This window comes from Fusarium fujikuroi, chromosome FFUJ_chr03 (assembly GCF_900079805.1).
Source record: "Fusarium fujikuroi IMI 58289 draft genome, chromosome FFUJ_chr03".
NCBI lineage: Eukaryota > Fungi > Ascomycota > Sordariomycetes > Hypocreales > Nectriaceae > Fusarium > Fusarium fujikuroi.
This window is the reverse complement of record NC_036624.1, coordinates 2,087,199-2,109,660: the sequence shown is the minus strand read 5'-3', so window position 1 is coordinate 2,109,660 and position 22,462 is coordinate 2,087,199. Positions and strand designations below refer to the sequence as shown.

At 49.0% G+C, this 22,462-nt stretch overlaps 6 protein-coding genes; 3 read left to right on the top strand and 3 right to left on the bottom strand.

The window, feature by feature from the left end:
- FFUJ_02776 (related to cysteine-rich protein NFX-1) lies at window positions 1-3,459 on the top strand (the record flags this gene model as incomplete). XM_023574547.1 has 6 exons in its annotated part: window positions 1-473; window positions 521-843; window positions 906-1,025; window positions 1,085-2,340; window positions 2,390-2,410; window positions 2,467-3,459. The coding sequence occupies 6 exons, from the start codon at window positions 1-3 to the stop codon at window positions 3,457-3,459; spliced, it is 3,186 nt and encodes a 1,061-aa protein (XP_023427884.1).
- Window positions 3,460-5,186: 1,727 nt separating this feature from the next.
- Window positions 5,187-6,585, bottom strand: FFUJ_02775 (Ben46-like protein; the record flags this gene model as incomplete). XM_023574546.1 has 3 exons in its annotated part: window positions 5,187-5,361; window positions 5,548-6,368; window positions 6,472-6,585. The coding sequence occupies 3 exons, from the start codon at window positions 6,583-6,585 to the stop codon at window positions 5,187-5,189; spliced, it is 1,110 nt and encodes a 369-aa protein (XP_023427883.1).
- Window positions 6,586-12,648: 6,063 nt separating this feature from the next.
- FFUJ_02774 (related to cell growth regulating nucleolar protein LYAR) lies at window positions 12,649-14,189 on the top strand (the record flags this gene model as incomplete). XM_023574545.1 has 3 exons in its annotated part: window positions 12,649-12,750; window positions 12,804-12,926; window positions 12,996-14,189. 3 exons carry the CDS (start codon window positions 12,649-12,651, stop codon window positions 14,187-14,189), a joined length of 1,419 nt encoding a protein of 472 aa, XP_023427882.1.
- Window positions 14,190-14,818: 629 nt separating this feature from the next.
- On the bottom strand, window positions 14,819-15,919 carry FFUJ_02773 (related to C3HC4 zinc-binding integral peroxisomal membrane protein; the record flags this gene model as incomplete). Its single annotated transcript, XM_023574544.1, has 1 exon — window positions 14,819-15,919. The coding sequence occupies one exon, from the start codon at window positions 15,917-15,919 to the stop codon at window positions 14,819-14,821; it is 1,101 nt and encodes a 366-aa protein (XP_023427881.1).
- Window positions 15,920-17,772: 1,853 nt separating this feature from the next.
- On the top strand, window positions 17,773-18,545 carry FFUJ_02772 (uncharacterized protein; the record flags this gene model as incomplete). XM_023574543.1 has 2 exons in its annotated part: window positions 17,773-18,115; window positions 18,253-18,545. 2 exons carry the CDS (start codon window positions 17,773-17,775, stop codon window positions 18,543-18,545), a joined length of 636 nt encoding a protein of 211 aa, XP_023427880.1.
- Window positions 18,546-18,935: 390 nt separating this feature from the next.
- On the bottom strand, window positions 18,936-21,160 carry FFUJ_02771 (related to CHA4-transcription factor; the record flags this gene model as incomplete). XM_023574542.1 has 5 exons in its annotated part: window positions 18,936-19,512; window positions 19,562-20,836; window positions 20,892-20,977; window positions 21,035-21,059; window positions 21,123-21,160. 5 exons carry the CDS (start codon window positions 21,158-21,160, stop codon window positions 18,936-18,938), a joined length of 2,001 nt encoding a protein of 666 aa, XP_023427879.1.
- Between the last annotated feature and the right edge of the window lie 1,302 nt (window positions 21,161-22,462).

The window sequence follows — 22,462 nt, the reverse complement described above, 5'->3', positions numbered from 1 at the left end:
ATGGCCGAGCAAGAGACCAGCCGTACGTCTCATCAGGCACGAAATAATGCCCCAAACCGGTCTCAAAGTGAGGGCCAGGGTTCAGCATCGCGTTCTCGGGGAGGCTCAGGTGGAGGACGCCGTAGGGGAAGGGGAGGACGGAATCGTGGCCAGCGACAGGATGATTCAGCGCAGGTTCCCGAAGGCCGCGGAATCGCCCCTCAGACAGGGCCTGCCGATGCCACTATTGCTGCACCAACCATAGCCGCCCCCGAAAGCTCAGGGTCTTCTAGAGGCAGAAGAAACCGGCGAGGCAATCGAGGTGGTTCTCGAGGGCAAGGAAACCAAGGCAGAGGCGTGTTCTCTATGGGGCCGCAGCGCACTTTTGGTGGACGCTTGACTACAACCGAACAACCGACAGAGATTGCTCAGGATGCATCATTGAGTGCAGATGCCCCAGAATTCGTGCCCGGACAGCCTGTATCCCAGAGGAGGTAGGGCCGTAGACCCAAGGCAATGCACCATATACTGACAACTATAGTGCCCAACAGCATCCATCAAGCGCCCCTCAGCCCACAGGCCAAGGACGCTCAAGAAACCGTACGAGGAACCGTAAGCAGGACAGACCCCGCCAAGAGGTTCCCAAGTCGAGTGCCTCGGAATTATGGCAACGGATTCAGGAAGACATTGCCAATTGGAACTATGAGTGCCGTATCTGCACCGAAGAGGTTACTCGAAAAACCGAGGTCTGGTCGTGCACTACCTGCTGGACCGTTGTTCATCTTGAATGTGCCCACCAATGGTGGGATACGTCCATGAAAGTCAACGAGGAGAGCGGCGACAAATCTTGGCGTTGCCCTGGGTGTAATTCAACGTTGATAGAAGGACCAGGCGATAGTTCGTGTTGGTGTGGCAAAGAAACGCAGCCCAGTCGGAACAGCATTTTGCCTCCTCATTCATGTGGGCAAACATGTTCCAAGCCCAGATCGACATGCTCCCACCCATGCACTCTTCAATGTCATCCTGGCCCATGTCCTCCGTGCACCGTATTGAGCCCACCGGAGCCCTGTTACTGTGGAAAGCACTCTCAGCGAAAGAACTGTAGGGATACCGATTACCACAACGGGTGGAGTTGTCGAGAGCGTTGCGGCGATTTTCTACCTTGTGGTCAGCATGAATGTCCTCAAACATGCCATCCAGGTGTCTGCGGTACCTGCGAGGTGCCGGTCGAAGCCAAGTGCTATTGTGGACGAGTGCAAAAGGAGATGCTATGTTCCAAACAGGAAGACATATGCGATTCGTTCGATCTCGCCAGCAATTCCTGGTTTGAGGGCTCCTTTAGCTGCGAGAGTGCTTGCGGAAGAACCTTCGATTGTGGGGTACATCGTTGCCAGATTTCTTGTCACCCGCAAGAAGAGGTCTCGGCTCATTGCCCTTTCTCTCCGGACGTTGTCACCCATTGCCCTTGTGGCAAGACACCGCTCAAGGAACTCATGGAGGAGCCCCGTCAAACCTGTGAAAATAATGTTCCTCACTGTGAGAGGATTTGCGAGAAGAAGCTGGAATGCGGTCATCTCTGCCAATCCTTGTGCCACACTGGGGAGTGCGACCCTTGCACCCAAACGATGGAGATTGACTGCCGCTGCGGCCGAGTCACGGGTGAGACGATCTGCCATGAGGGAAATGTCCAACATCCCCTATGTTTCAAGATATGCCAGGCTACTCGCAACTGCGGAAGGCATCGATGCGGAGAGCATTGTTGCCCCGGTGAAAAGAAGGCATCTCAACGTATTGCTCAGCAGAAGAAGCAACGCCTGGGCCCTGATTTGCTACCAGTTGAGGCCGAGCATATCTGTGTCGCCGTCTGCGGACGACCACTTAAGTGTGGCAGTCACTTTTGTGAGCAACTCTGCCACCGCGGAGCTTGTCAAAGCTGTCCCGAGGCCATCTGGGAAGAAGTTTCGTGCAATTGCGGCCAGACAGTCTTGCATCCGCCACAACCATGCGGAACGAGACAGCCATCTTGCACCAATCAGTGCCAGCGGCAGACTGCATGTGGGCATCCTTCTGTTGACCATCAGTGCCATCCTGATGATGTATCCTGCCCGCCGTGCACATACCTCGTTCAGAAGCGATGCATCTGTGGAAAGAAGACCTTTCACAACAAGCCTTGTCATTTGCAAGAGGCTCATTGCGGAGAGCAATGCGGGCAAAAACTCTCCTGCGGGCTCCATACATGTAAAAAGCTATGTCACCGCCCCGGAGAATGCGGAGACGCTCAAAACGGTTGCGAGCAAATATGCGGAAAGCCCAAGCTGCTATGTAATCACCCATGCCAGAGCGTCTGCCATGGGCAAACTCGTAAGTCGATAATACTCAGTAACAAGCTTGTTACTAACACACGTACCAGCCTGTAAAGAATCAACAGCTTGTCAGGTAAAGATGTCCACCAGCTGTGCATGTGGTAATCACAAGCAAAGTTTCAAGTGCCTAGCAAGTACGAGCAACCCTACTCCGAGTCGACCAGATATTCGATGTGATGAGGAGTGCGAACGACTTGACCGTAACCGTCGCCTGGCCGCAGCTCTCAATATCGACCCTGCTTCTCACACCAACGACCATATTCCCTTCTCGGACAATACTCTAAAGCTCTATAAACAGATGCAATCATGGGGAGATGCCCAGGAGAGCCAATTCCGAGTCTTTGCTGCTAACAAAGACGAAGTTCGTTTACGATATGAGCCAATGAAGAACCAGTCACGCCAATTTCTTCACTTGCTCGCCGAGGACTTCGGCTTCGAGAGTAAGAGTGAGGACTACGACATTCACCGGTCTGTTCTAGTATGGAAATCAGATAAGTTTGTTTCAGCCCCGACGAAGACACTTGCACAATGTGTCAAGATCCGAGCAACCCAAGCTGCTGAAGCTGCGGCTGCGGCAGCCATTCGACCTCCAAGCCCACCAATCCTCGAGACTGAGCCCTTCAATGCTCTGGTACTTACAGAGCCTCGCTTCGGTCTGACCATCGAGGAAGTCAATGCCGCCCTCGAGCCGGATCTCACGTCCATGCAAGGCTTCAGGTTCAAGGTTGATTTTCTGAATGAGGAAGTTCTTATCAAAGCTTCAGTATCATATTCCGCATTTCTCACACCCGCACCCATGGAGAAGAGCCTCGAAATTCTCAAACCTCGGATCGAGCAGACTATCCGTCGCGAAAAGCTTGCTGAAAGCGTCTTGCTCTGTCACTCAGATGCTAACGGTGCAATTTCTCGGCGAGAAGTAACCCTTCGGGCCGGCACTGGAGGATGGAGTGCCGTAGCTGGACGCGCGGCTTCTAGACCAATGTCCTCGTCTTCTACTCCTGCACCCGAAGAGGCAAAGCCCGGACGCAAACTACTTCTAGGGCTCAAGAAGAAGAGGCCGCAACAGCCAGAGGGGGGAAAGGTGTGGGCCGCTCTTGATGGTGACGTGGAATGCTAGAGGTATCAGTGAGGGTCGTGCAAGGGCAGACAGGAAGGGCGTCCGGGTTCACCTTGTCGAAGTTGATCGCGGAGTACAAGCAATTCTATGACCTTTCTGGTCCACGACTGAGAACAAACTAGGTGTCAGAGTCATCAAGTAACAAGACAATCATCAGCAAGACACCCCTTAAGTTGTCAGAAGACGCAAGACTCCAGAATTAGGTGGTAAGAATAAACGTTAAAGAGTCCACTGAGATTGTCCTAAACTATCCTAAGATATTCTAAATCTGCCTGCATGTTTATGACTTAGTCTACCTAAGTGTTTTTATCGTTTAGGATCATTATCCTAAGTATTTATTGACTCCTCCAGTCAAGTAAACTTGCAGGACAAATTAACGTAACAGGAATCAATGGCATTTTATAGAAGGATTTGTCACCTGCTAGCCAACTCGACTTTACGAAAGTGGATATTTGAGAGACCCGAGGAATGGAACGCAGACAGAAGCAGAACATTTCATCAGATTGCTGAGGTTATGATCATGGCCTTCACGATGCTTGATAAGTTTAGAAGCCAAACACTAAATGTAGGAGGCGTGGGTTCCCACTGAGAAGGGAGATAGCATTGACCGGCTGAAGATATCGGTGGCTAGGCAGTTGACCAACGGACTCAAACATGCTGTTAGACGGCTGTAGCACTCCTGTGTTGATGTGGCAAAGGTTTCATTGTCCAGACTTGCTTCAGCTTACACGAGAGACCGGAGGATGATTCACCAACACTAGTCGAGATAACAGACGCCTGCATAAAATGACAATCCAAACTGGCATCCGTCGTGATTGAAATTAAAGTAACTACTATGGAAATGGTGCTTTCTTTCATGTTTGTAACATAGCTATGAATGCGATGAGACTGGCTGTAGAGGAGGTTGAAGCGGAGCAAGCATTAGCAGGAGAACAGTTTGGAACATCCCTACAAACTGAGAAGAGTATCGACGACATTCTACCTATTCAGCTTGGCTCATGTAGCAGGCCTTGTCCACCTCAGCATCGGTCATCTTTGCATCAATACATTTCTCCTCGGCACCTTTCGTCTGAGGACTGTGGTTCTCAGCATTATCCTGCTCAACACCCTCCATTTGATCGCCCTCATCAAATGCTAGAAGCTTTCTTGTACCCTAGTTAGAGGAAGAAAGACAACTTAGGAACTCGGTCCTAAATGACAAAAAGATTTAGGTAACTTATTCTAAGTTTAGGATAAGTTTGGCATACCTTTAGTATACCTTCTAGGATACCTTTTATTGGGTTTCTTATGACACTTTGTATCAAGGTCTGATATTTTCTTGCTCCCTGAGGGCATCCAAAGGATTGCATACATAGTTTAAGACATCGATGTAACACCAACTATTTATTTTTTCGCATCACGCGAACATCAAGTCAAAAGTGATCACGAGGCTCAAGATGCCCCCACCAAGGCCACCACAAGCACAAGCAAACAAACTCAAAATAGTTTATCAATGTCTCATCAATGCCAAGTTTCTTTTCTAGTTCGGGGTTTGCGAGTCCACTATCTGCGAGCGTTGAACGTGTACGGAAATATGGACTAGCAAGGAAAGTGTTCGCAGAGGTGTGTAATACAAAAAGGAGGTGTCGTCAATCGTGAGTGTGATGCTGTATGCTGTCTGTACGTTTTCTTTCCTTCACCAAGGCTATGCATGCATAATGGAATATCAAATGAGATATACCCAGTCTCTACAAACGTGTCTTCTCTTGTGGTGTATCACCCGTTACCTCGGCGATGAAATCTGACATGGCTTCAAAATAACCTTCCTCCAGGACGCTTGAGTTATGATCACCACCTGGGAGAGGCTTCCACCGCTTGGTGGGTGCGGCGGAGAGGTCATACAACTGTTTCATGTGTTTTGGCCTGGCATAAATTAGCTTCGTGTTCTGTGTTGCGCTATGCTACAGTAGAAGAATGCAATGTCGATCATCAGGGAGTATTTGCTTTCATATCAAGACCACGAGGGTACTTCAACTTTTGTGGGTGATGCAAATTTAATCATCACAGGACCAGGGGTAGTAGTGTAAGAGAGGGTGTAGAGGAACTTACGGAACAATCTCATCCTGCAAGCCACTGATGAAGAGCGTAGGCACCTTTGTGATGTTGGGGAGAACCGACTCACTGGGCCAGACTTGGTGGCATAGCAGGGTAAGGTATTTGGCAGGGGGCACAACGGAAGGGATCAGCTTCCGGATGGAGAGGAAAGTGTTCTCCAAGATCAGACCAGCTATATCACCCGCTTCCTGGTTCTTCGAGACAAGCTTGATAGCGACAGCACCACCCAGACTCTGACCGTAAACCATGAGCTTGTGATCGCGTGTCTCGGCCCGCTGCCGCAGATAGTTGAGCCCTGTCTGCGCGTCAACATTGAGACCCGACTCGTCAGGCTGGCCTGTTGAGGAACCGTAGCCTCTATACTCGAGCATAAAAACGTTGCAACCAATGTAGTTTATGATCATTCGAGCGATGGGTAACCGGTGGCCGATGTTGCCAGCATTGCCATGGAACATCAAGATGGTGATGTTTGAGTTCTTGTGGCCGCGAGGGCCACGGATGTAGAAGGCTGAGAGCTTCTCGCCATCGTCGGTCGGGATGTAAAGTTCTTCGAAATTTGAGATGCCAAAGTCGGAAGGCTTGGGGACGTCTGAGCGAGAATTTGCGGGAATGTTACTCGGGTAAATGAGAGCCCTAATACATGCAGGGTTAGCGGGGCTCGGCTTGATGATGATGCGGGTCAGGCAAAGAAAGAGGAGGTTGGTAGTAGCTAGGAAGGGGAGATGATGACGGAGGCGGTGATGGTAATGGTGATGGTGTTGGGATACGGACTTCTGTTTAAAGTAAAGTAATGAGGTGAGGACGGCGGCGAGACCCTATTGTATGCGCGTTGACGTTAGAAATGTCCCTAGATAGGCAGTTATGGATGGCAGCAGTCAAGACTATTTTGTCAGCCAAGCTGCAGTATAATGGACGTACCGTTGAAGCCAACGCAGGCAGACGCATGTAGCTGGCGACCGAGCTCAATACCGAGACGGTCTGCTCGACGTAGCTGTTGGAGGTTTGAGATGTGGGAGAGTTGGAGCTGGACATGGTTGCTTTGGTCGGTTTGCTGGGCATTACAACAATATGGCTGCAAATGCAAATGCAGCTGCTGAAGCAGTGCAGGTGAAGGTAGACCGTATATGTCTGTCTACCTATCAACCAAGACTGAGTTGGACTGTATGGGGAGATGGAACCCCCGACAGTGATTGACGGCGGAGACTGGAGACAGGCCGGAGACTGCAACAAGGGGCATATGGTATCGGTTCGTATAGATCGTAGGCGGTCGCGGACTGCGAGGGTCGAAAAGACGGTGACTGTCCCGAGAAAAAGTACTGGGTAATTGAAGCTGTCTGATGATAAGATGTTGAGTTTATCAAGGCCTCATGCACCAAGATATTGGAAATATCCAATGGCTCGAGATTTGCTGAGGGAGGTCAAGGCAGGAAGGAAGAGGTGACACCGTGACAGGAGTTGCCAAACTAGACCTATACTTAATCACCGTAGGGAAAGTAATAAGGTAAGGTAGTTAAATATTGCGTGTGCCTCCTCGATCTCTAGACCTAAAAGCAACAAGCTGGATTGAATTTGTTGAAGATGCCCCTGGCGTCTGTCAAGGCGAAGCAAGAAAGCCTAGGTCCGCTTTCCTAGTACCTAAGAGCGACAAAAAGAATTAGGCAAGCGTAGTATAGACTTTGGTGGACCTTTGGACAAGTTATTCTTGACAGCTTGATCTAAGGCCAGAAGTTTTGTTGCTCCTTGGGGATTGTCTTCGGCGGCGATCCCACTTATGGAAGTACCACGCACGAGGATGACATGGGTCGAAAGACCTTCTTTGGGATGATACCGAGGTTGGCAAGAGACGCGGAAGCACAAATAGGATGGGACGATGCTTAAGTATGGTAGAACGATATACAAAACCCCAAAAATATCCAACGGAACAAAAGTCTGATAAGGAGTGGTATTTGGTATTTGTCGAGGTAGGGTTAGAAAGGTGTCATAAGGAGAAATAGAAGGGAAGCCAAAATTCTAGAAGAAATGAAGATTAAGTAAAGCGAATGACCGGGCCGAATCCTCAGGCTTTGAATCCAGCAACAGTTGTAATACTCATTAGCTAGCACCTTAACAATAGATCTGCCTAGAAGTCATCATCCATGTCTAGACAGGAACCAATCCAGCCAATATCGATAACTTCGGACTCTGGAGGTGAGATGGATATTCCATGAAAGGTCGATGGTGGGGCATAGAGTGATCTCAGCTCGATGAGGTGGAGAGAAAGGTAAATGAAGATACTCCTCTCATGGGCGCAGCACAGGTAACGGTCAACGCTAATTTAGCGGAGGCTGTACCTCTGCGGCGGGCTACTTTCAGGTACCCGAAGCCTCCTGGCTTACGCTCACCAATGAAGCTGATACACGCTACGAAACAGACAGATCTGCAGAGACAAGGAGATCAAGGGGGCGCTATAGTTATATGCCATCGCAGAGGTGCATGAAGAGATATATGAGTTTTAGTCAGCTGTCAACCGGTTTTCATCATCATAGCCTTCTGTTGTTCTCGTTAAAGACAAACCACATGACAACCAACCAGGGGTAGGTATGGACTTGGTGGTGGACATGAGCTCAACGTACCCTACTCCGTAATCGACTTAACCACGCTAGGAAGCTTGCAGGAAGAAACGAAAGAGCTTCTAAGACCTTTGATGAGGGTGCGTAAAATAACTAAGCAAAGAATATCCTAAGTTTATCCTAAATGGTTATAAAAATGATCTAAATGGCCCTAAACTCGTCTGACCTGTTTCTGTCATTCAGGATCGAGGTCCTCAGTCTGCTTACCAATATCCACCAATGATTCTGTACTCCGTAGGTAGCTGGTAGCTTAGGTTTGTCACGGACCAACACCATCATGTTTACAAACAATAAAGAGCGGGCTTCAATCTCGCCAGTCGTTGATCCGGGAAGATCTTGACATACCGCCCGTACCACAGAATACGTATGTAGCTTTTTCATGGATCCCCAAGGTTGCTGACTCAGGGAAGCTTGCACTGTACAACCAGATGCATGTTGATGAAGAGTCAAGAAGAACTGACATCCGGGTACTTCACAAATGTGATACCAGAGCGACGGATATTATCACAATCTGGTTCCTGGCTAGCGATCGACCGTATCTATGGCCTGGATAAGACCATTCAGTAGCTAGGTCCGAGACGCCGGTGAGCATCTCCCTAGCTTTTGCGATGATGGGATGTGATGGGATGGGATGTGATGTGATGTGTGACTGGCTATCAAATTGTGGCAGAAGGGAGTTGCTCTTCTTGGTCGATGAAACAATATCTCGCATCCTCTGCGACGACCTTCCCAAGCTCTAGGTGGGGGTATCTTCCTGCCCGTCCACGATTGTCTAGGACGTTGTCTTTCGAAGAGCTAATTATCCTTACTTCTCGGGATAAAACTGAGGAATGCGGATAAGGAAATTTATACAACTCGTCCCTTTCGTCTCGGCCCTTGATGTTTTTCAAATGTTCTTCCCGTAGCCTGGCTGGGTCTCCATTCCTCAGCTTCGTATGATACGCTGCTTGTGGACTACAGCAGTTATGCTGATCAGGGATACCCCCTGAGACAAGCCTCATCTTGGCTTTCTGCGCCTACCGTCACGGTGGTTTAGCCTCTTTGTGCCATCAGCTAGATAATTAGAGGCATAGCTTGGTGAGCTAACCAGACCACGAGACACTCTTGAAATAAAGGCGCATTTTGCTGAACCCACCCAAGATGAATATGAGGCGAGCGAGGTTGAACTGGAGGGACAATCAATCTCGTTTTATGACATACATACATAGGTACATAGGCAAACCAAGCCCCCGCCTGTACCTGGCAGCTATCCTGTCGTGCCGTATCTTGCTTGGTGGGGTATGATGCTGTAGCCAGATGACGGGTAGCGGCATGATAAACTCGTGGGCATGGCGGGATAGTTCATAGATCAAACAAACAAACATGCCAGCCAGGAGGAGAGTTTTATGCAAGGGGCCACGGCATCTACGGCCCTGAACCTAGTTTTGTCATTGCACACTAACATGGAATTTGTATTCCTTTTGGGGGTGTCGAAGCAAGAAGCAAAGCAACTCTGAGCTGAGCACGTATCTCACGGTCATTGGATTCCTTTCTCATGCAGACCACGAGCATGGACCGGCAGCTGTAAGCCATGCTACCAGAGGCTGCTGTCCATCGACGATGGACCAGAAAGCAACCTGAACAGCGCATAACTCTTACCAAAAGGCAGAAACATCATATTCTTTTCCTCCCCTCGTCTTTCCCTTTATCTGCCCCGCAGTTCCCGCAGTCGAACAGGTTGAAGTCGTCCAAAGTGGGTGGTGAAGAACCCTTGTAGTGAAGTGCTGCGTCCCTTTTTTGTTCAGGAATCCATTGGAGCGCTGCCGCTCTGAGGCCCCTTCTTTTCCTCGTTATACGCATGGCACATCTTAAGCATGTTACAGACAAATCAGGGCGTTTGACATGGAACGCCAAGAAAGTATGCAAGAAAAGCCGTCCATCCACAGCTCAGGTACGCACACACTACTCTCCGTATCGAACCGCGAGGCCATGCATCTCGATGGCGCATTACTACACTGTTGAATGATCGTCAACATCAAATTGAACAAGTGTCAAGCCCCTTTGAAACGAGCACACATAAGTTATGAAATAAGCGCGCCACGAACCCTAGGCAAGGGGAACATGCTGTGCCTTTCAACTCTGACACTCCTGGTACAAACTCCTGACACCATCTCAACTCTCCTCTACAAGTGATGGACGAGGAACATTTGACAGGCGCGAAGAGTCTCCAATCAAGACTCAACCTATCCTGCTGGGCGGCATTGCATTGATAAGTGCCCCTGTCTGGGTTGATATCTCAGCCAATGGTACGCAAACACCTGAAGGAATGCCGGGCTGGACTAGCGTTCTAATTAGCAACAGACCCATCCAGGGCGAGCGGCTTCAGAGTTTCCAGGGTTGGTTCTGAGGTGTGCATCATCGTCATCATCATGAGCACCCAATATCAGGGTTTCTACTAATAATGAATGAGCGTCCAATCATTTTTTTCCAGGCGTCGCTACAGCAGCGGGCTCACACACACACTCATAGGCTGAGACAGTCAGGATGGCTGGAGGCTTGCTTTGGTTGGGCTGGACTGAACTGGCTCTGAACTATTTTGAGCATTTCCTTGCTGGAGTTGGCTGTTGATTGTTGATGGTGTTTATGATGGTTGCTTGGGTGTTCAGGTAACAAGCCCCCCAAACTTCCTATGGCGTGAGATGCTCTGCATAGGATCCGATGCTTCCTGTCGGGTCGTTATCTCGTGTTTTATTGTCGGGTCACTAAGGGTATGATCGGCAAGCCCGGCGAAATTCACCGGGGAAGTCATTTTTACCGTTTTCTTGCATAAAGTAGCATAATTCTAACCGTTTTGCTGAATTTAGCTCCGTTTAGATGATTCCCAGTAAGCTATACCTAATTAGGCACTAGCTACCGTTATATCAGATGTACCGAGCTAGTAGGGGCCGCTTAGATTACCTAATTAGGTAAGGTTGCCAAGAAATACCACTCTTTTTGCAGCTTTTTGCAAGCAATTCTGCCGGGTGTAAAACGGCACAAATTTGTATACTTCTGAAGGTCAATGTATCAGAAATTCGTCCCCGACGAATTTCACCGGGCTTGCCGATCAGGGCCTAATCCTGTTCCTGTCAGTTGCAGTTGTTGCTGTGATTGCCCCCTTTCAGGGCGTCCGCTACAGCGGGTTCGTGCTGTAGTTCCATCTGTAGCATCCACTCTAATCAATGAAACGCCCTCCTTTTCTCGTCTATTTTTTTTTTCTTCCACAACATCCCACTCTTTTCGCCAGCGCGCGCGTGCAGTTCATTCTCGTCATTTGCAAAGAGACTTTCGCTCTACTAATATTCATCCCTCCATCTCGCTTTTGGAGCCCTCCTAATTTAATTCTTTGGGATCACACGCCATCTTTCCCGCCCACTACCCGCGCCTCCATCATCACGCTACGCTACGCTACGTGATCCTCAGGAGCTGGAACCCGTCGCAAGAACCGTGCTCTTCGGAGAGGCTCAGTCTTAGACTCAGACTCAGGCTTGACGGACCCTGGTCTCGAAGGACCCCTCCACCTGACTGCACTCAATCTCGTCTGCTGGTGCTGGGCTATCTGCTTTGTCCCGCCCGCCCCTCCATCAATCTCGTGCTATCGTCAACATCCAACTTTGTTTTCCGCCTTTTCACTTGGTCGGCGCAACGCATTCCTCGGGCTCGCAACTGACTCTTGCTTGATTTCGCCTCGTTTTCCTTGCCTCTAATCGCTTGTTGAGCTTATGCTGCCCAAGTCGTGCCCAAGCAACACCCAACGCAACCTTACGGCAGCTAGTCTTTTGCGCCTGTCATATCAGCAACCTCGTCCAGACCATACAGAGCTCTGAAAAAGGCACCGTCCCCGATTTTATTTTTGCTTTGAGTGCCTCAAAACCATCCCTCGGCCGAATCATTTCATCCCCTGGCCCTTGCGCCCCTCCACTCAGCTTCTTGGAAGCCAGCACTTCTGCAGTCTCTTCAAGACGTTGAATCTGCTTTGTCTCCCGTTAAATACCGACCGTCTCTCAGAACTGCACCGTTGTGCAGGTTTACTTCTCTTCTCTGTACAGCGAAACCCATCTTGTTAACCATCGACACTCAAGTGTCCTCTGAGCCGTCATGGTTTCCTTTTCATGTGAGGTACGTTATTCGGTGAAGTGCATTCTCTGCATTGTTCGCTCTCCAACCCGCCAAGTCTCGACTTTTTATCCATTCCCATGGATTAGTAGTTATCCTGCTATCCAAAGACTCCCGCCGCTCAAGCCATGTTCATATCCTATCCCCCTCCGTTCCCATATCTCTCAAACAAATGCCCCTTCACTCCCGTCAATGCCAGTCCCAATGCCAATACCAATGCCCACCCCCCTAAACAAACCTCATACACGCCTGACATCACTCCCACCACACCATTCTTGTCACGAACTGCCTCCTTCAAGGGACACCCCTTCTTCCCCATGCCGATCTCCTGGCCCACCATGAGCGTCTTGCCATGCTCTCGCCTCCCCTTGTATCCCTCAAATATCCCAGTATACCACCCCGCCGCATCGAACGAGTCTCCATTGTCTTGCATCCCACTTATACCCTTCATGCCGTAGTTTATATCAGCTCCGTCCTTTGTTGTACTAACTTACATACTACATACAGGCCTGCGGCGACGTTCTCACCAAGAAGAAGCTTGATCCTCATCGCAACCGCTGTCGCGGCGCTACCTTCACCTGCATTGATTGTATGGTGTATTTCCCTGGCGTCCAATACCGATCACATACCGTATGTACCACAAGGCTTTCCGGTAGCCATTAAGCCCCTGATCTCGTGTAATCGTCTGACATCATATAGAGTTGTATGACCGAAGACCAGAAGTACCAAGGCGCGCTTTATAAGGACAAGAAGAACAAGAAACAGAAACACAGCCACCCCAACGATAATCAGCAACACTACACCCAAGACCAAGCCATGGCTGAAGTTCAAACTCTCCCCAGCAACACTGGCAACATGAGCCACTACGCCTACGTTGAAGACGTCCCTGAGGATCAGTTCGGCTGGGCCGAGTACGAAGAAAGCAGCGATGATGAATCGCCAAACGGCCCGCCCCCAGAGGCTCCCACGCCTCCTTCTGCTGCCCCGGAGCCACATGTCGATGTATTTGAGTTTCTCGTTGGAACTGGACAAACACCCAATGCTTCCAACATGAATCTCGATGCGGAGCCAGGCAACTCATTGGTACGATACGAACCTAAGGACAAGAGCGACGAATACGGCTTTATGGATGGCGATGATGAGCCTGCAGTCGAATATGAAAGTGGCCCGGTGCCCGCCGCCGAATTTGTTACACCCGCTTCAAAATCCGAAAGACGTAAAAGCCGGACCAGCACAGAGAAGAAGGACAAGAAGCGCAAGCGATTACACATCGATGTTCCTAGCGACCAGGTTATGACGGATGCCCCACCAGTTCTTCACTCAGGACTCACTGGCGGCATCAACCGTATGATGCGTCCTGTATTCCCTCCATCCCCTGATTACTCCGGTGGTGACGCCCCGGAAATTTCTCCCGCGAGCCCTCTGAAGAAGTCAAAGCACTCCAAACATTCTAAGCACTCTAAGCACGCCTCTACTGGTCACAGCCTCTTTGGCATGATTGCCGGCAGCAAGCCCAAGTCCAAGTCGAAGACGAAGACCAAGTCGTCAAGTAAGACCAAGAAGAGCTCTTCCTCTTCCAAGAAGTCCCATAAAGAGAAGAAGCCTCAGCAGCTCATCGAGTATCGCCCTCAGAGCAAAGATGGCAAAACAGACTCCGGCGCTGGACAAGTCGTCCTCTACAAGCCTCGAGCCGATGTCTTCCTCAGCTTTGTCGACAAGGGTCCTGAGAGTGAGAAGGGCGTCAGCTTAAACAGGGTTCTCAAGCGTTTCCATCGAGAACGCGAGGCTACTGGCAGCGAGTTGGGTAAGGGCAAGGAAGAGAAAGAACTCTGGAGATCCCTCCGGCTTCGACAGAATGAACAAGGAGAGATCGTATTGTTCTCTGTTGAGTGATTACCCAACTTCAAATCCAAACAAAAAAGCAAAGACAAAGCAACAAAAAGAATAGCATTGGAAGATCAGGCCGAAAATCGGACAGACACCGGGCATGGGATTAAAGGAGTTTATGAGGATGATGCATTGAGACAACGTTTTTTTCCACGATACCTTTATCGACAAGCTTTTATTTTGTGTACAAGTTTTCGGGAACAGATGGGATCGGAGGGGTTCAACTGGCTCGTCAGGTGTGTATCTGGCGGTTGCGAGTATTGGGGCCCCTGGATGTCCATCAGTAATTGTGTATAGTATGTATACAAGGGAACGGACGGACATCTCTTGCTGGATGCAAGGATGGACCATTTTTTTTTGGTGTCGAGATTTATTCTTTCAAGACTAGGCTTTGGGAAACCGAATGGCAGATAATGGGCGGTTGGTGCATCGGACGGACAGGAATGGACTGGAATGGATACCACGAAAGGATTGGAGCGTTTTTATAGCGGCATGAGCCTGCTCTGATGATACCCATGGGCGCTGAGCCTCGGTATCTCTTTGTTTTGTTTTTTACATCTTGCATCGAGGATGTGATTGAGCATATTAATATTTGTTCATCTGAATTGGATATCTTTGCAATCAAATCTAAGTCATTACATCACACGCAGTGGTAAAATATGTTGAGCCATGGCTTCACGGCGACATAATGGGCATTCGGGTTTTTCCCTCACCCAATCTCCTATACACTCCCAGCAGAAGACATGACCGCATTGTGTTGCTGAGGGGTCTCTCATCTCTTCCAAGCACAGTGTGCACTTTCTCTGTTGTCCACCCTTGATGTAGCCCATGACCTTGTCATCAGTCAATTGAATACGTGGTACAGCTGCTGCTGGGGTGTGTGTGGCAGCAAAGATGTCGACTTTGGCCTTTGAGCTTGAAGCCCCTGTTGGTAGTAATAGGTTGTTATCGCCGTTGTAGGCTCCGTCATGGTTTAAAGAGATATCATCAGAAGCCCCAAAAGCAACGCGCTCGCGAGCTGCTGACTCGGTAATTGTAGATCGAACATGGGTATAGCCCTGAACCGCAAGTTGAATGACCAGCAGTACACCTAGGAGTTCGTATCCTGCACGATCGGGTGTGTCAGGAACGGTACGTGTGAATACATATCGTAGGGAGAGAAGTCTCTTGGACAGCTGGTAATATGTACCACTGAAGTAGAAAAGGGCTAGAATAACGGCCTTGAAAGGAGCGCCTGATGTGAAAGAGCTCAGATGTTGATCCAGGTAAGACCACATGCGCGCTTCACGTCCTGTCGCCGAACTGCCATCTCGTTTGCGAAGGCTCTCTAGCCGGCGCTGTAGAAGGTTTCGCAACCGAGCGCGTAGTCCAGGGAGAATCCGGGCCGCGATATAGGGGAGGAGAATGCTGGCAGCTACGTAGCCTGCGCGACGGCCAATAGCAGGGAGTTGGCCATCGCGCGCATCTATCTGCACAAGATCGCAATACTCCTCGCCGAGAGTTCGGTTGCCGGGGATTGTAGTGAGAGCAAAGTAGGCGAGTGTTGCGAGGGTCTGGATCTCGGGTGCGCGGGCGTGTGTGAGACGGGCACCACGAAGGCGACGATGCAGGTCGCTCAGGATCTGTGTGAGGTGGCCGGTGAAGTATGCATCCTTTTGGTGAGAGCGGATGATGTCGGGGGCGGTGGCAAAGGGATATGGTGATGATGATGACGATGCTGAAGAGGAGGAGGACATGATGATTTATGATCGGCAAAAGAGAGCGCGCATGCGCATGCACGGAGTGTTACGAATGGATGGGAGGATCGAACGTGGTCTGATTATTCGGGCAGTATGAAAGCGAAACGAATGAAGGCCAAAGTCGAGAATTAGTAAAGATTGGAAACACAATTTGGTGAAGAAGGCAGATGATTAATTAATAGATTGGCGGTTGGAGTTTAAGCAGCAAAACGAACCTCGGCCGGGACAACGTTAAGCTGATGCGCTAGCATTTCGGTATTCGGTAACCTCAGGGAGTAAGAAAACATCAGACCTTGATGTAGGGTGTTCAAATAAACTTAGCAAAGGGATCCTAAGCTTAGTAAAATTACCCTAAGTCTTAGGCTAAGTTACCTAAGTCTTTTTGTCACTTAGGATCGAGGTCTTGAGTTTTCTTTCCTCCACTAGGGTAAATACGGAGTACTCCCCGTGTTGTTACCATGTGAGTAAACATTTCCTCTTTAGGAAATGCACACACTTAAGTTATTACTTAGTACCTAGGTATGTAGGTATGCAAAGTAGATATGTGTAGTCGGCCGTCCTGTATCCTAAGGGATCAAAAGATTTAAGTAAATTCAGTATAACTTATCAAGTCTTTAGACTACCTAGGTAATTTATACCTAGCCATTAAATGTTGGACGTTTTCTCGCCCCTAGAAGGCCACCCTGGACACCAAGATGAAAAGTAGTTACTGAGCTGATCATTTTAAATATGACTTTAATCCTTTCTTTTAACCCTGTCTCCTTCTATTGTGCCATCCTTAGCTTCTTCTTTCTTGCCTCGACTGGCATCGTATTGTATCCTTCACTTCAAAACAGTCTCAAAAGGGTTTCGTCAATATGCCCTGCGCTAGCGAGCTCTCTTTCTCGAAACCGTCATGCATAGTAATGGACTGTATGCTCCTAACTTATTGCTTATTTAATCTTTGTTACACATTCTTCTCAATCTTACCTTGAACTAGGTACATATCTATAGAAGAGCTTATTGAGATTCAAACATAAGTAAGTAGAAATTGACAATACCTACCTAGTAGTCAGCAGCACTTATAGAAAGGCCCAAAAAATTGCACATGCACAATCAGAATATACAATAACAACGTTTATGACACGCATCACAATGGCACCAACAGTTTAAAAAGGCCCTCCATAAAGGTATGGGCCCGCGCTGAATCAGAGGCCAATTTACTCCGTACTTCTGTTGAATTAATGACGTAATTGCTGCCTCCAATGTTAGCCTTAGCGAGGTCCTGTTGCTTCTCACCATACCCTCTATGCCTCTTCCTTTAACCCATCCAAGAGGAAATTATGCTTTGATTCACCCATCGCACGTCTCTAGTACGTTATCCAACTGCTCCCTGGTCAGATCACTTTTCTAACATAAATCATAGTCATCGTCTCGATGTATACAGGCAACAGCCTGCAGCCCGACGAGGGAGTCTCTTTTGAACAACGATATTTCCGGTCATCAACGGAGAGCACTACCCAACGCAATCCTCAGGGAATTGACAACCGCAAGACCCAAGTCAATCCTAAATCTCCCACCAGTTATTCAGCGCGTGTTAAAGTCTCCTTTGCTACATCAAGAATGTCGGTAATGAAGATCAACAATTAGACTGATCGCGGCATCCGATACATCAGATTTGGTGTTGCACAGGACGAACCTCGTTGGAAGAGAATTGGGCTGTCATTCTTACGCCGAGCCCAAGCTGAAGCCGCAAGTCCTCCATTGCATGTAGCGAGGAAGATTTCTGAGCAACTCCCATTAGATCAAGACCATCACCCTGCTTCCAGTACTGGCTCTCGACGGATGAGATATTTGGCTGCCCAAGTTTCATGGAGAAATGGTTTCCCTTTCTAAAGGAGGAAGAAACTCAAATCTTCTCCCCTCGAGTTGAGGCTGTACTTGCGAGGATCAAAGATATTCGCAAGCCTTGGCCTGGAGAGAAGGTTGTTGTTGTCTCTGAGTTTGTCCTTTTCTTGGACATCATTAAGGAAGCAATTGAACGGCGCAGCAAGACAGACCCCAATCTCGGGATCCGTCTTGCTGAGTACAATGGCACTGTCAATCTGGAGGAACGCTCTCGGGTCCAATATGCTTTCAACCTACCAACTGGTGGACCAGAAGTTCTTCTGCTTACTGTAGGAGCTGGTGGGGTGGGCCTCAACCTTGCCAGGGGTACGCATATGGTTATCACGGAGCCATGTTGGACACCTGGTAAAATTGACCAGGTTATCGGGCGAGCACATCGACTCCCTCAGGAGAAGAAAGTCCATATATGGCACATCAAAACACATCCGTCTGAAATCGAACAGGTAATCGGGCAAGTCCACAGGCTTCACCAGAAGAAGAAGACCTTCTAGGCCTCAACCTTGCCAGGGCCACACACATCAACACTGAGCCTTTCTGGACACTTTGGAAACTGAACCAGATCATCAGGCGAGCCCGTTGGCTCCCCCAAGACAAGACAGTCCATATATGGCACATGAGAGCCCACCCGTCCGAGATCGACCTGTTCGTCCTGAATCGACAGGCCCAGAAGGTCCATTTTGTGAGACAGCTTCTCCATGCCGTTACAGGAGAAGCAGATATAAGGGCTTCTGATTAGGCAGTAGATATCAATGAAAAGGCTTTGCCTACTCATAAGTCTATCAGGAGGCAAAGGCCAGGGTTAAAGATGTAGCTGAAAATGAGCGTATCAACAAGTCGTTGGAGGAGTGGGCTTCTACTTTGTAGAGTCAAATCAGATGTGCTTAAGGATTTCTTTAGGATTGCTTTAGGATTGCTTTAGGATTGCTTTGCTAAGCTTAGTCTAAACTTATGCCTATATTCTCAAATCTTCATAAACTTTACCTAATTCTTTTGTGCAGTTCAGATGAAATTGAGGGAAATAAGGGAACGGACTGGGCGTTACTGTTTAGGAATTCATATATAATACTGGCTTTGCAGCTGATATATCTTGCTCTGCATCTAAATATTTACAACCGACAGCTCATCCCTACTGTGGCCCTAGGGGTGATTGGTTGAAGTCAAACGGCGCCATCACGCCTTGTTCTGAACCCTGAAGTTGCATACTCAAGAACTCGTCCGTCACAAGTGTACCTAACTCTTCACCCCATTGAGCCATGAGCTCAGCCGTGACATTGTGACCCAGCTCTAGGCCGTTCATGAGATCTGGCCCAATGAGAGGATCTTCCGGGGGCATCACAACCTGTGCATTGCGTGCCCGTACGACATAATCTTTGATCTCACCCATGCACGGCCAGGTGTGCTGTACTTCCTCCATTGCGTCAATGACGGTCGAGAGTGACCGTGCAATGTCTGAGTCTTCCCACGAGGCTCCCTGGAAGAACCTCTTCATCATAATGGTTCCAGCTGCCGTGGATAGAGTCTGGACAAAGTCCAGCGGCAATGAGCGGAATCGATAGTGTCGCGAATATGTTCTCATCAGGCGCAGGATAGCCTGCAGCGACTCGTAGCAGATCTCCACGTCTTCACTTTCGGCAATACCTTGTTTCTCGTACATATGCGAAGGTGGCCGGTGAAGAATAATCATGATTGTGTGGAACAGCATGCTTTAACTTGTCAGTATACAAAAATGACGCGGCTTAGGGGGCAACTCACTGCATACGAAGCACCGAGGGTTGCACCACGCCTACAGTCCATTGGTTCCAGTGTAGAGTACCGGGAAGACTCGATAGCCACTTTGTGAGCGACACGTGTATTTGTCGTGACCTGGCTGCAGCCACGGTGGCGTCGACGTTACCTCGACGGTTCTCGAAGAGATCCGTGATCATGAGATGGGCGATCTTGCACAGCTCTGCCTGGTAGATGAAGGATCCAACAAGGGCAACTCCGTCTTCGAATTCTGTTGCCGAAGCACCTTTACAGATGTATGTATCCAGCAAACCCTCCCAGTCTGGAGGGTACTGCAGTCTGATAGTGTTGCGGACGTCTGATTCGCTGGGGTGCAGAGCTGGTGGTCTTCCAAAGTAGAGACTCAATTGCTTGTCGGCAATGAATATAGCCCAGTAGACTCTTCTAAGAATCTCCGTGTCACGATTTGATGTTCCTTCTGTCGAAGCGTCCCAGTTGTTTGGGTCAAGGTGAAGGCCCATCTCGTGGGCAAGTCGGAAAGCCATACCAGCAAAGAGCCATCCCTTTGACGTATGACCTACACCAATCTCACGGTAACCCAACAAGGCCAAGGCCTGCAAGGTGGTGAGTTCTGGACTGTCGAGAGCTGCGTAGATCAGTTGCTGGGCCTGGTGGGCAAAGATATCGGACACTGAGCGGGAATCGTCGAGCTGCATGGCGCCAAGCGAGCAGATAGCAAAGAGCAGAGCATCTGAGTAGTATCTTCCCGAGCCAACATCATAGTCTCGTAAGAAGTACTCTCTGTAGATGAGCATATGGAACTGATATTGATACTTGAAATAGGCAGCCATGCACGCCTGGGAAGTCTCATCGTGAGGTGCGTAGACAAAGCTCGGGTCTCTCGGGCTGCTGGAAGCGCTCACTTCCGGTATGTTCATCATGAGCGGTGTGGAGTTGGATTCGAGGTGAGTAGATATCTCATCTGGGGATAATGAGACCTCTTGTGAGAGATGGATGTGAAAGGCGCTGGTGCCGCCAAAGAACTGAGTGGCATGGCTCGATCGAGGGCGTCTCAGCTGTCCTGAGCGGACCTGCGCAGCTACAACTTTTGGGTCAGTATTTGACTTGGCATGGTCAATCTGCGACTTTTGTGTAATGTCGAGTGAGGCTGGTGGTGAGAGAGCTATCTCGGACAGCATCTCATCTCTCTCAGCGCTGTCAGCAACGGCGAGCTTGCGAAGCAGTAGCTCCAGAGATGCCACTTGACCCTCTAGAGCTTGAACATAGCCTTTAGATATTGGCCTGGTACGTTTTAGAGTTAGTGATAGTTTATGACTCTGACGAGGTAGAGTCATACCGTTGCTTCTCTCCACTACCGCTGAGGATACATTCGGTGCCAGCCTTGATGCACCGCGAGCACGGTCGTTTTCGATCACATTTTATCTTTTTGAAGAGTTAGTTCTGAAGTCGATGAAAGAGCTAAAGACTTGTATATCGTACCTTGCGGCGACGGCATCGTTCACAGCTGTAGTAGTCATTTGGGTCAGCGGATGAAAGTGGAGTAGGCTTAGATGAGGGGGTTACTCACGATATCTTGATGGACTCGCCCATTGGCGTTTCCTCCATGGTGAGGGATGTGTAGAGGAGAAGACGCTTGAGTATGGGTAGTTATCTGAGCGTTGATCACTAATTTTTTGAGACAAATAATAGTCGTACCATGGCCTAGCATGGATCGTTGAGGTGGTAGAAACGGCTCGTTTAGACGCCAAGGGTGAATCGCTAGATACTACTGGCTGTTTTTAGTGGCTTGTCACTTGACCTCAGCATTCAACATTCCTACATATCTAAACACTATGTGTTGCTCATACTATTCCAAGGCATGGCAGGGAACATGAACAGATTAAGCAGGAGAACTATCATCTAGAGGTGAATGATTCTGGTAGATTATGACTTGAATTGCAGACGGCGTGATTTCACTTACTCGATGTTCCGGGTTAGCTCCAAATGATCTGATCTGACAATTGTTCGGCCTGCATTTGGAGAGTAAGGATGCATGGCTATAATCGAAATTGTCCGAGACAAACGTTGAGTCTTGAGCGAAAGGTCTTATTGGACATAATGGCTAATGCCTCAGCTGTTCAGCCAGTTGAGGAGAACTCCTTGCAAATGGGAGTATGTGAGTTGATGGTGGGCACAAACAATCTTTTGAGCCAACACAGGGTACATGGTAAATTGGTGAGCATCCTTGCCTTGCAGCCAGCCTCGTGGATTAAAAACAATGAGCCAATGCTTATGGTATAGTAAATATATGGATCTTGAAATGAAGCCTGATCGGAACATTGCTGCAGATACGTTGTATGCATACTGTATCTTTGATGCACAGCCTCAAAGTTGACAGGGTTGTAGACTCATATGTCGATGCTCGTTGTGCTTGCTCGTTGCGAGAACAGTCTGTTGAATATCTGCTGTGGGTTCGCGACGAGAAGCCTACCATTTTATTGTAGGCGGCTATCACGTCGGCAGTGATGTTGTCGCGTTCTGAATATCTCAGTCTATCTATCGAGGACTACTGAGCCAACCGCCCATCCAACACATTGACACCTGAAACACTTGAGTATGCGCTGCAGTAGTCAACCAACAAAGTAATGAACCCAAAAGATAAGACCGCTGCTCTGTAAGAAGCAACCAACACGAATATGCTTAATACAGAAATCCCCGAAGGCGCAGGATGATTGATGACAGGGGAATATGCGGCCAACGGCCACGGAGAGGGGCTCGCTGAATGACAGGGATCTTATGAGTGACATACTCAGATACTGGACATTCATACTCCATAGTAAGAAGAAGAAGAAGAAGAAGAAGAAGAAGAAGGGCTGAAAGAGATGGCGAGTCTTGGCATTGAAAGCAGGGGTAGAAGTACCTAACTTA